Source organism: Macaca mulatta, chromosome 6, assembly GCF_049350105.2.
Source record: "Macaca mulatta isolate MMU2019108-1 chromosome 6, T2T-MMU8v2.0, whole genome shotgun sequence".
Lineage (NCBI taxonomy): Eukaryota > Metazoa > Chordata > Mammalia > Primates > Cercopithecidae > Macaca > Macaca mulatta.
This window is the reverse complement of record NC_133411.1, coordinates 170,975,598-170,989,510: the sequence shown is the minus strand read 5'-3', so window position 1 is coordinate 170,989,510 and position 13,913 is coordinate 170,975,598. Positions and strand designations below refer to the sequence as shown.

Genomic DNA, 13,913 nt, shown 5'->3' with positions numbered 1-13,913 from the left:
GGATCATGAGGTCGGGAGATCGAGACCATCCTGGCTAACACAGTGAAACACCCTCTCTACTAAAAAATACAAAAAATTAGCCGGGGGTGGTGGCGGGCGCCTAAAGTCCCAGCTACTGGGGAAGCTGAGGCAGGAGAATGGCGTGAACCAGGGAGGCGGAGCTTTCAGTGAGCCGAGATCGCACCACTGCACTCCAGCCCTGGAGACAGAGCGAGACTCCTTCTTAAAAAAAAAAAAAAAAAAAAAAAAAAAAAATTGTTCTAATACTTGATGGTCAGGTTTCTTGTGCATAAGGGAACAGAAGGCCATTTTAAAATAATATACTCAAGCATTACTATGACCTTATTTCAGATTCTTTTTTCCAAATAAAAGAGCCTTTATGAGACATTTGCAAATGCTCAAAACAATGTTACAGTCAGATAATTCTTTGATTTGGAGGATGGTACTTTTGAAAGTAGAATCATAAATTTCCATCTTTGTGTAGGTCCTTTATTTGCTTCTCTCTGTAAAGTACATGAAGGCCTGATTCCAAATTATTCCACATGCAAAAAATATTTCCTATGAATTCTAGAAAATGATCAGGTGTTTGTGACTAAATCAACATAAAACAGCTCAACTCTTGGAAATATGTTTCAAATAACATCTTAATAGATGGTAAGCTGAGAACACAATGTTTGTATTTGAAATTTAAACATATATAAATTAACATAATTTTAAAAGGAGTAGTTGGATTAATCTACATAGAGAATGTAAGCAGCATTGTTGAGAGTTCAAACTGGCCACCCATGAGACAGATCTGGTCTGGAAACATATGTAAGTTGCCCGATGTAGAGTTTTAAATTAATAATTGATACTATTAGAAATTATGATTTAATATAAAAATATTTGCTTTTAGCTTGTCTTAAAATAAATCTCAATTCCTGACCATATTATCATGTACATCCAATAATCATAATTAATATTAGTAAGAGCTACTATTAACCAAGTGCTAAGTGCCAGCTATCATTCTAAGCATTTCATTTTATTCATATTTTGCATAAACACTGTCTCCCTGTGATGCAATTTTTTAAATGCACATTAGGCATCTGGAAAAGCTGATCTCAGAGATTCAATACATTTGCCCGATGTCTATAGCTTATAACTGATGCAACTGGGATTTGAACCCAATCCTCTCTGATACTCAAGAATTGTTCTGTTATCCACTGATGGATAAGTTTAAAATATTAAACTACTGAATGGAGAATGGGTCCATATCCACTATGCTCACTTTTCTGCATTTGTAAAAAATTCACTCTTCCTGTGTGAAATGTGGCGATTTCAGTACATTAGGAAACATACTTTCTAAAAAACGTACTTCTAATAAATATTTTCTTTTTTCATAATTGGTATTCATTTTTCCTTAAATAAATTAGGGAATAATTTACTAATCCAATTTGAATCCAATTGGCCCAAATTGGTAGAATATATTTATATTTATCTATTCTACTTGAATTTCAATTATAATTTTCTCTAGAAAATTAAAACACTTCATTTAATTTTCTGATTATCATTCATAGGGAGGTATTGAAAAACCTTCTAAATCATATATACCAAAATTTCAACTCTGGAAAGGTCACTTGAAATTCTTTGCAAGTGCATCTTACCAGAAGTTGTCTTCACTACTTCAGTGGTATTTCTCAGACCAACAAATGAGAATTGATAAAGCCTCCAGGATCTTGTGTCACCCACTTCAACAGAACTTCGCTTCCATTGATAAACAATTTCTTCACGTGGATAACCATCTGCCATGAGATAGGAAAGCTCACATTAAAAATTATTATAAATTAGCATATGTAGCAACAATCTTCTATGAACACGACACAGAGGTAAAGACTGAGAAAGATAGTTACAAGCTAGATGAGGATCTTGGACCAAAGGGCATTGCAGTGAGGACATAAATTACAATGATATTGCATCCTAATGGGAAATAAGATTCAAAAATTCAAAGGTCAAATTTACTCTTGAAAATAATTTAGCCGGGCGCGGTGGCTCAAGCCTGTAATCCCAGCACTTTGGGAGGCCGAGACGGGCGGATCACAAGGTCAGCAGATCGAGACCATCCTGGTTAACACGGTGAAACCCCGTCTCTACTAAAAAATACAAAAAACTAGCCGGGCGAGGTGGCAGGCGCCTGTAGTCCCAGCTACTCGGGAGGCTGAGCCAGGAGAATGGCGTAAACCCAGGAGGCGGAGCTTGCAGTGAGCTGAGATCTGGCCACTGCACTCCAGCCTGGGCGACAGAGCTAGACTCCGTCTCAAAAAAAAAAAAAAAAAAAAAAGAAAAAAAAAAAAGAAAATAATTTAAATGACATAGAAGGTATACTACCTGTGGTTTTATATATGCCATATGCATATTTTCCATCATCTGGAATAGTACATACCAACTGACCAGTCCATAATAAATAGTAGAAATACAAAGTCTTGTATCACAGTGAAAGGCAGTTAACAGAGCAAGATTTTGAGTCACATAGAAACAGAAAATAGTAAGACAGAACAGACTCAAAACTTCTCCAAAGGATGCATTTGAGGTGGAAGAGAGATGGAAAAAATAAACTAAACTATTAATTATCTTTCTTTCTCAATTTGTCAGGACTCCATTTTAATATACACAGAAATACACAATTAAAAGTAGTAGTAAGTAGAAATGCTAAGAGGACGATATCAATGAGCTTGTACTAATAGAACAGAAAGTATATTCGTTGAAAACATCACACTGGCAGGTGAGACAAAGTAGTGGTTATGAGTACCATTTCCCAGCCATTCTACCTTGGATAAGTGTATATTTTTCCTCCTAAATTGTTTGTTCCCTTATAGGGAGGATAATAGTACTTATCTCATGGAATTGATGGTCAATGTATATTTGTTGAATGGACAAACATTATTATGAAGTCAACTGCAGAATTAACTTTTTCAAGAAAATAAATGAAAACCAGAAACCATTTTAACAGTTTGTGTACTAGTAATGCCAATTATTATGTGAAAATAAATAATAATGGCATGTAAAGGTTAGTTTGATTATGAACACTGACTGAGTACTTGGAATAAAATCCCACATAGTTCCTCCTCTCTATTCCCTTTGATGCAGCTTTGTCTATTATATGTTTATATTAATTAAAGAGGGAGGAAAAAAAGAGTCTGTAGAGAACTATTGCAGGGGATGGAGAGGGGTATGACAGGATGTGATGAAAATTGAGGGAAACAGTGGTAATATCCAGGCAACATGGCGAAGCCCCATCTCTACAAAAAATACAAAAATTAGCTGGGTATGGTGGTGCATTCCTAAAATCCCAGCTACTCTGGAGGCCGAGGTGGAAGGATCACTTGAGCCCCAGAAGCAAAGCCTGCAGCGAGCCGAAATCACACCACTGCACACTCCAGCCTGGCCAACAGAATGAGACCCTGTCAAAAACAACAAAACAAAACAAAGTAACAAACAATGATGATATGAGGCAACTTTGTGCAGAGAATGTGCTGGTAACTGAATTGTTCAGATAGCAATAAGTAATATTAAATTGTGTTTGGGTTCAGAGGACCATTTTCAACTGGCCACCTGATGCCACAGAAATCAACAGTTCTTGAGTTTTAGCTGACACAAGAAAGAAGTAGTCCCACTTGGAAAATTAAAAATAAGCAAAGCTAATTTCTCTAAAACTCAGGGAAGCTTTAACTTTATAATTAAATATATTTTATTCTTTGATTCAGTAAAACATGAAATAAGTTTTATAATGAGAATTTTTCTAGATAAATATGATGTACAGTGATATTTGTCCTCTGTTTTCCTCTGGTATTGATGAAAAGATAAACACGTGATTACTTCTCTGATCATCAACTTTTTTCAAACTGTGATTACTATGACTTAGTGGACTCCCTGGTTGAGAAATTACCTTTCTACAAACATAATTTTAAAATCTATAATCAGATTTTTATTCTGTCCAATATGCACAACTGGCAGACAAAAATTTTAAAAGAAGTGATTGACCTTTCATGGATGCTGAACAAATAGTAAGGAAAGCGTTTTGGGAAATTTAAGTTTGCTTGACTTTGGTTCAGGCAGAAAATATCTGTAAAGGTTACTGAAGCATATTCTGCGTTAGATCATCATGGATCCTCTTGCTACATTCTATTATCTATCCGATAAAAATAATAAATATAAAAATAATGGTTTTATATTTGATCTTATTGTGTGTCAAATAGTAGTTCACATATATTTTATCAATGAAATAATTTTGCTGTGGGGCAGACCTTAACTAGCAACGTGCTGCTATAGTCCCTTCCTAGGCCCATAGGAGAAAAAGGAAGAGGATATATAATTAAAGATTGCACCCTTTCTATTGAGTCCAGTGTTGGCCTTACAATCCATTACAAAAAAAAAAAAGGCTCTAGGCAACCAATATATTAAAAGTATGCAACTCAATGAAACCTATTTGTAATTCTCAATAAAATCAGTCCTTCTTTTGCAGGAATCACTCTAATCGGAGCAAGCTGGGATTAGGATGACAGAGATGGTCAAAATCATTGAAGTCAGTAACATAACTTAATACAACTTTGAAATTTGTTATGTTTCTTTCAATTAATTAACATGGCAATCAGAAAGACTGTAAGTGAGGGAGGATACAAATGGAGAAGGAATATGACTTACAACTGGAGAACTCCAAGGGGCAGGAGTGTTCATCCATTGGGAAGTTGTGCAATTGTAATTGGCACTCGGCATCAATTGTCAACCTAAGTAGAAAGATATTAAACATAAGATGGATTTTAGACATAATTTTAAATTGTAAATTTGCACAATTTTAAATGATTTTTTTTTTTTTTTGTAGAGAATATCTCACATTCTGATTGAAAACACAGAGTAATCCCCAATGAAGAAATCCACCAAGTCCAGGAAAAAATTACATAAGACTTAATGTAGTCTGGTCATTTTCACAGATCAAATAATGGCACCTCACTTACCTCAACTATATTTATTGAAAATTTATGATCACTTAAGTTTTTGGTTTTGGTTTTTCTCTTTGCAAATTAATTGCTCATGTGAAACTGCTCAGTGAATATATTTAACAGAACCAACTGTTTTAAGAACTTAAGCTCGTTTACTGTTTGCATATAAATGAATGTTGATAATTCTAAGATCTTATCTGCTAATTAAAGCAGGACCTTCTGTTTGTAAGAACTTGTTAGCTGTTAGCTTTAATTGCTAAAGGTGAGTTTAAAAATACCTGTGTTGCACAATGGTGTGGCATTCATTCTACACTACACTGTCACGAAATAGGATATTCTAGAGGATGTCATTAAATAGGTATTATAGAGTAGAAGAATATCTGATAGAATACAATAAATGTTAAATGCACATACACAGACATATTTGAAAAATGTTTGCCAGTAAATCTTAATTAGTTTAAGTCTTATTAGTTAGTGCTTGTTAAAGCATACAGATTTTCTCAGTCTCAAGTCCTGGGCTGGAACTCCAGGAGGGAGAAGATTTGAAAGTCAGATGTCTTTACCACCTTTGGGTAAGTATGAATATAGTCTCAAATTGTAATGGTAATGGGTTGATGATTTTTAAAATTTCATATTTTTAGCTATATTTCTTACATTGTGCAGATATTATTGTTGATGTAATAAAAGTATTATTTTAGGGAAATTTGTTTTTAAGAGATTTTCCAATTAGTATAACTTTTAATTGAAAGCAATTAAAAATCTACAATTCTATGATATAACGGAGCAATTACTGATGTTAAAATATATTTAATAATTATTGAGCCCTTAATTAACTATGAAGCACTGGGTAGAGTGAATTGTTTCCTCATTTAACAAGTATTATCATGCATTTATTGTACCTGAACTTGTCCAAAGTCACATAACTAGAGGCACAGTTGAAATTTGGGCCCAGGATTATCTACCTTCAAAACTGGAGGCTTTAATCATTGTTACTATATATTTATATGCTCTTCAAAGGGAAGAATAGTTTTAGTCATAAAGGAAGCTACAATTAAATTTGACATTTTATTAGTATTACTACTCCAAATTAAACTGGAATTATTAAAATTGAAAATAATATAATTGCAGATATAAACATAGATACAGATCTAAATGTCTTTGGGCATGCACAAAAACACAAACACACTCATAGCTCATTTTAGATAGCCAGAACAAAATCGTCTCTCTATATAGACTGGTAACCATTCAAGCTTTGATTGAATCTCCGTTAGTGACACTTTTGAGGTGGCTTTCATAATTAACTAATGCAGTGATTCCACAAATTAAGTCCAGAAATGACTACAATGTTATAAGAACAATAAAGACACTTGAGATAGTATGATTGACTTCATATTTCAAAAGCTGGACTGAGCTCTGATGTATCAGGGGAATTTTGTACCCACTAGATTCTAAATTCAGACATTGGCCAGATGACATGGCTGACACCTATAATCCCCAGACTTTGGGAGACTGAGTTGCGGACTGCTTGAACCCAGGAGTTCAAGACTACATGGGCAACATAGTGAGACCATCTCTACAAAAAAATACAAAAAAATTCTTAGCAGGGTGTAGTGGCACGTGCCTGTGGTCACAGCCACTCGGGAGGCTGAGGTGGGAAGATCACTTGAACCTCTGGGAGGTAGAGGTTGAGGTGAACCCAGATCACGCCACTGCGCTCTAGCTGGGTGACAGAGTGAGACCTTGTCTCTAAATAAATAAATAAATAAATAAAAATTCAGTTACTACTATATCTCTAAGTTTACGAAAGCCATGATGAATATAAAATGCCTGGAATGAATTCATTTTGGAATTGTGGCTTTTTCTAATAACTGATATAATTGATAAAGATTTTGGAGCCACTTTCAAGTATTATATTTTGTATGTTGAGCAAGCACATTTAACATGAATCATTTGAAGCTAGAAGTTCTCAGATATGAAGATTTAGAATTGCATTATTCTTATTTTGATTAAAATGTATAAATAATTTTAATTTTTCTATATTTACTATGTGTCAGGCTCTATATTAATCACTTTACTTATCACCCTATTTTGTCCTTGTAGCAACTCCATAAGGTCAGAGTAAGTATCTCTGTTTTATAGAAATTAAAGAAATGAAGGTTAAAGAGTCTGCTCAGTTGTGGTGCCAAGGTTGGGGGAGAGGCGGTACAGGGTGGGACAGTGTGGTTGTGCTTTCTTTCCCAATAATTTCCATCAGTTCTCACTTAATTTTCCTAAATAAAAATGTGACCATGTAAAAACATCATGCTTACGATGCAAACAAAGCTTCTAACACCAAAAGTCCTCCTACCAGATAGCTGCCCCTAAGTCCCTTTATATAGAAATGCTGGAGAGTTGCCCTAGTTCCGGCAGATAATAAGACAGAGAGCTAAGAACCAAAGTCAGATGTCTGATTCCTAAGACTATATACTCACCTATTATTTTATCTAATAATGTACTCCCACCAATGAGAAATTTCAATGTAAAAAATGTTTTAAATGCAAAGTATGAAGTGCTAAGATAATGGCATAAAATCATTATTTTATTAAAGTAGCATTTTACTCTAATTTCAAAATTTAATTTCAGAATTTAATTTCAGAGGCTGAAAGATAGCTCCTTCAACTTTCTCCCAAGTATGTCTATTCCCAAGATAGACAATAAATTAAGTTAAACAGCCTATTAACATAATGGGAAGTGGGGTGCCAGGAGACTAAAGATAATAGATTCTAGGTGCTTGCTATTGTGAAGCTAAAAAGAGAAGAATGTATGGAGACATACACATCAAAAATTCTCTTTTAGCAACTATTTCTTTGGAAATGAACATATTTCCAAGCATAAGAGGTGGCAGTCCTGAGGATGACCAGTTATGTTTTAATTTTTGTGTTCTAAAGTACCAGAACACGCAAACACACAAAAAGCCAAGACAGGTGCAAAGGTCAGATGATATTGCAAGACAAAGGAAATTTCAGATCAGTTGTGAGAAAAAAAAAAAGTTTTCACAACAGCTGTGGAAAAATAAGCTTTGCCTATAATTAGGCTTTGATAAAGCTCATTGACAGCAGAAAGAAAAAAACTAATGTTGTGATGTCATATACTATTTGATAACATGCCAACCAAGACATAGTCTTGACATGTTTCTTTCTTTCTTTCTTTCTTTCTTTCTTTCTTTCTTTCTTTCTTTCTTTCTTTCTTTCTTTCTTTCTTTCTTTCTTTCTTTCTTTCTTTCTTTCTTTCTTTCTTTCTTTCTTTCTTTTGACTTGTGGCTGATTTTTGTGTTTGTTTGTTTGTTTTCTTCCTAACAATTACTCCTTTCCTTTTGTAAAAGAATACCTTAGGGTGTAGAGCACTCGACCATCGTTCCAAATTCTCAGCATCCTGTTGGGGGTGGTGATCCAGTGTGCATCAGCCTTTTTGGAGTTTCTGAAGAAAGTGTCTGGAATCCAGATTTTCCCCACCATGTTGCTGTTCAATCGGAGGACTTTAATGGTGCTGTTAAATTTCAAACGTCGGTCATACCATGTTTGTGCAAAAAATATATCAATAGTGTATTCCTGTTTTAACGAAATGATAAAACAGAAAATTTGTACACAGTAAGATTATATTGTTGAGTATTTGTATATTTCATTACTGTTCTCTTTGCCAATCTGAAGCAAAGCTATCTTGGCTTTGGATAATACAAAAGAAAGCTAGAGTTTTGCTGAGGAGATTACCATTTCAGCCATCTTTTGTAGATATGTTCGATACTTTTATGAAAAAGTAGACCTGTCTAAGTGAGTTCTGGCAAAAGAGCATAGCCTTGATACAATCCTTTACTTTCCATGTCTATAGAGCAGAGCGTTGTGTTGTTTTGAACTGGCTAGTTCCTTACTGTGAGGGCTGTCTCGTGCATTGTAGGATGTTTAGAAGCAATTCTAGCCTCTACTCCTTAGATGACAGTAGCAAACCACAAACCCACACTCAATGTTGCCAAGTAATGACAACTAAAATTGCCTTCAGACACAGTCAAACATCCCCTGAAAGGGAAAAAAAAGTCCAGATTCAGAACCACGGCTGTAGAGTGAAACAAAGTACAGAATATGCAAAAAAGTCCTAAGCAGGAAATCTGGAAACTCAGTTGGCCCATATTAAAATGGGGATCATAAAGAACCTAACTGGGTAGGCTGTGTTAGGATAGAAAAAGGATCAACAAAAGGTCCTTTGCATCATGCCTGGCAGAGAACAAACACCCAAGAAGAGGTTTTTTTTCACTATTTACTTGTAATGTTCTTTTCTCTAAACAAGATGAAATTAACAATTAAAAATAATTTCTAATACTGTGCTAATCTCTATTACAAAATGCATTCTTAAATGCTATAGTGACAAATTACTGTAATTATTTCCATCAAGTATACATATCACTAAACTGGAGAGTGCTTTACTTCAGTAAAAGAAAAGCAGGTATGGTGTGAAATTCAGACCATTAGGCCTGAGTCTTTTGTCTCATTCACATTGTTCTGTTTTCTTTCCTTGCACCACCTCCCATTGGGTGTCATTGTGATTAGCTACATTTCTACCCCAGAAAGCCATTCTACGCCTTGTTCACTATTTAGTTTCCTTTTTACAGTCTACAAGTAATGAGGAAAGAACCTGTTTTATGAAATCCTTTGTCAACCAATTAGTGATGTGCCCATAGAAAGAATAATTAATTAATTTATATTCTGCATTTTGGCAAGAAAAGCCATGAATAAAAAACTTTGAGTCTTAAAACTAATATTTCACAATCTTTGATCCTAGAACAGTTCTGGGGACTGTTATTCCTAAAACAAGAAAGTTCTGCATTTAAATAAACTATCTATATAGCTTCTAATTCTTAGATATTTATAATTTATTTCAGAACTCTAAATATTCTGAGAATTATGGCTATAAAGAAGTTAGAATTTGTTTAATGATTAAACAAGCAAACTTATTAGCTTGGAGTATGCAGGTGATGGTATATCACCTCAAGTGGCATATTAATCTCTTTTCTGACTTAGCAGAGCATCTTTATTGCTAGTTTCGTAAAAATGGTTTTAAAGTTATAGTATCACTATATTATATCATATATAATATTGTATAATATAGAATATTATATTACATTATGTTATGTTGTACTTCATTCTGCTCTACTCTATTTTATGTTCTCTATTATATGATATTTTGGACTTCAGTCTAGTTTTGTATTTCACATTTGGGTAGAAAGTGTTACATAAGAACAGAATTACATTTATTATTACATCGGACACACTATTTTATCTGAGAAACATTTCTGATTTGAACAAAACTATCGATATTCTAATAAGTATTTGAGTACTATATCCTATTTTGTAGTCAGTAGCACTTGGCAAGTAAACACCGATTGATGAATTTCAACAGCATAGCGTGTTTACACAAATTAATTATATATATAATCCTACTTAATTCTCATAACAAAAATAGTTAACATTTAGTTATCTTCATATTACAAGAAAAAAAGGATCTAGATGACTCTCTTTCACTTCTAAAGTTTTAAACTTAAACTTTTTACTGGCATGTTTCTTGCTATTTCCATGACATCGCATTTTCTCTCAACATGCTAATAAAATAGACAAAGAATTTTACTTGGAAACTCACCATATTGATAGCATTCACTGGACCAATGCTATTCACATACATGTCTGTGTGAATTAATGTTGGTTTCACTGTAAAGAGAAACATAGAAATGTGTGCACATAGACAGGTGCAAGATTTTAATGTTTTAATCTTTGTTTTCTAGAATAGATTTATTTAGCTACATTAGAAGTAATTTATTCTCAACTAATTTGGTACCAGTTACTAATTCACCACATTTGAATAACTATTTTGTTTTCAAAGAAATATCTTTTTTAAGCATGCACATGCAATAAGCACGCATAGTAGAGTTTTGAAACCAATTATCCTTTTAAAACTAACATAAAAATGAATAAATTAGAAAATGCTTCTCTTAGCTTTTCTCCATCTTTCTCTCAGATATTGTGAATTTTACCATGTTTCTTTCAAGCTCTGAAATTGACTTGAGCATGTCCCTGACTTGACCCATATAGAAAAATAATTGCTTAATAACTCAGAAAAAAATAAGCATTCAGAACATGAAGTGAACATAAAGAGCAAACTGGTAATATAAATTGGTTTTGGATCACAGTTCCCTGTTGATTCCTTTAATTACCACATTATCCTCACACACTTCTCACCAACACAAAATTAATCTTCCTTGATGATTTATTGTACACTGTGATACCACAGATAATATGAGAAAACCATATGGAAACCCATTATATACCTATTTGTCAGAGAAGACTGATATTAAAAATCTGTAGTATAATATCCATGACTAAATGCATGGTCCCCATTTTTATTTAACGTTTAATGAACAACAAGAGCATTAGTCTCTTCTTTATTTTTTTCCTTGAAAGTGTCATGTCCTAACTCACTGTGGTGGACTGAAGTGTCTATCACTGGCATTCACATTCTTGCCTTCTCCTGGGTGAGGCTATTCCTCCACCTCTCAACTTTTGGCTGGATCATCTGATTGGCTTTAGCTAATAGTATATATATAAAAGTGAATGTACCAGTGCTAGGCCTAAACATTCAGCCTCATGAGATTCTACTTACTCTCTGGCTGTTTTCTACTACTATGAGAAGGGTTATCCTAGCTAGGCACTGGTCCCAGGAGTAGAACGAGGAACATGCACAGTACAGTTCCCCTAAATAAGCAGTTCCAGCCTGCTTTAGCCTAGATTAGTATATCTCTCAGGGGGGTATTACATAAATGTTTATTGTCATATGTCATTGAGATTTTCTGGTTGTTTGTTACACAAAAACAGATAAACAACCTATCCACTCTTTACTATTATTGACTTGTTTGATTTGTTTATGTTGCTTCATAAAGGGGTCATTGCTTTTTTTTCTACAATTCCTGTCTGAAATATCTAGGAATATTTGAATTTCTAACTCTAGCTCTCAAGCTTCACTTGAAAATAATATTTCTTCATTTTGAATTTATTGACACTCCTCCCACTCCTAGGCCGGAATGCTATTTAATCACTACTTTTACAACATATAAAAAAGTATAATTTAAATCTTCCTTGCTCTTGAACTACACTGATGGTTTTTTTCTAACAAAGTAGACATGTTTATGTGCTCCTATCTATAGCACAACACAAAAGACTTTAACAAACCTCCTATATCAGGCCGAAGTTTATTGTCATATCCTTCCAGCAGGTTGTTTAAGATGACAGTGACATCACCCTCAGGAACTTTTGGAGTCAAGACCCATGTTTTGTTAGAAGCATAATCTTCATAGTCATCATCAGATTTTTGGCTAGTGAAGCTAAGAAAAAAACATATTGGTCAAAAACATATAGATTATACTCAAGTTGACTTTTATCCACAGACCACCAGTGGAAAAGAAGAAATAAAGCAGGATTAAAGCAATGTTTAAACTGAAAAGTCTCACTTGAGGGTTATTCTAATTAAACTGCATAGATGGAGACTAAATGTATTCAAGTGCACACTTCAGGTTTTCAGAATTCTTTGCCCTCCCATGTACAAATAAACCATGTTTTGCCAGTTACTTTTACTTTTCCCATATTTGATATTCTTTCTGCCTACTTCCCAGTCTCCTGAAGGAATTATAAGGAAACTATTTGTGTGAAAGTGATGGTTAAATGACCATACGTAGTCTAAGAATTCAGGTATAATGTCTCCTCTTTCCTCCTTTGAAGAGTTCACTTGCCTCAACTTATTAATGAAAGTAAGAGACTGATAATTAGATTCCCTCCCACGAACTGCCAGACCTGCCTCTCCCCACCAACTTGAACACTAAGGAGAGAGCTCAGTCTCTCTGCCTTTGCTTCCTCCACGGTGTGTTTATGTGTATTTTTTCCCCTCACTAGCACTGAAGGCAAGGGCAGTTCTTTTATCTTTGGTTGTTAAGAACCCGGTACTATGAAGAAAAATGTGGTTACAGACTTTAAACCACCCTTTATCATGGCAAATATTTCTAAGCTGGAAACTCATACCAATGGTTAATATACTACAGTCATAGAAATGAAATGACCTGTTATAACTGATCAAAAAGCCACACAATGTTCTTTGATTGTATTCGCTATACCCAAACCTATCAGAAACCCCTTCAGCAACTGGGCTGGAAGCCACCTGAGAATGACTCTGGAAGGGGATTGGAATTCCTATAGCTTGCCAATCCCCCTCACCCCAGCCCCAGGGCAACCCCGCCAAGAGGATGATATTTTCCAGATCCAGAGGCAATGCACACCCTTGCAAAATCTGCCATTTTCATTTTTATCAGCACCGAATGAATATTGGTTACTTTTGTAGTTTAGAGTAAAATTTTAAAAAAAATACAAACTTAAAATACAACATTTCCCACCCCTGCCCCCATCTTTACCTTATTTTACTAAGCATATAGTATAGAATGAATTTTGTCAGCTATGACGTAATTGCCACATTTACCTTGAATAAATAAATGTATATATTCATATATTCTTAAGCCAGATTTATCACCTTTCTTCAATCATACTCAGTCATCAAGTATATATACATGCACAAGGTAGTTAAATATACATAGCTATGTGTGTATGTATGTGTGTACACATGAATGCACATATGTTTTATATACTTCGTATATATAGATCGTGATGACTAAATATTGCAGAAGATGATTATGTGATTAATCTGATTTGAAAGTAAGGATAGAGGATGAAGTCTTAAGAGCAATTACTGTCATGGGTCAACTTAGTGATTACAGTAACCTCTTTTTTTCATTCCTTTAAAGTTTTATGACTAGGAAACATCATGAAAATATATCTGCAAAAGGCCTAACATACTGTGTCTTACATCTTGCACTTTAGT

The 13,913-nt window shown here is 34.2% G+C and overlaps 1 protein-coding gene across 2 annotated transcripts in view; it reads right to left on the bottom strand.

Moving 5' to 3' along the window:
• GABRG2 (gamma-aminobutyric acid type A receptor subunit gamma2) overlaps positions 1 to 13,913 on the bottom strand; it is an 89,976-nt gene that overhangs the window by 51,402 nt on the left and 24,661 nt on the right. For both annotated transcript variants that reach the window (NM_001261778.1, XM_015141355.3), the window contains 5 exon segments: positions 1,644 to 1,781; positions 4,678 to 4,760; positions 8,340 to 8,560; positions 10,638 to 10,705; positions 12,221 to 12,372. In NM_001261778.1, the coding sequence (NP_001248707.1) occupies positions 1,644 to 1,781; positions 4,678 to 4,760; positions 8,340 to 8,560; positions 10,638 to 10,705; positions 12,221 to 12,372 (662 nt within the window).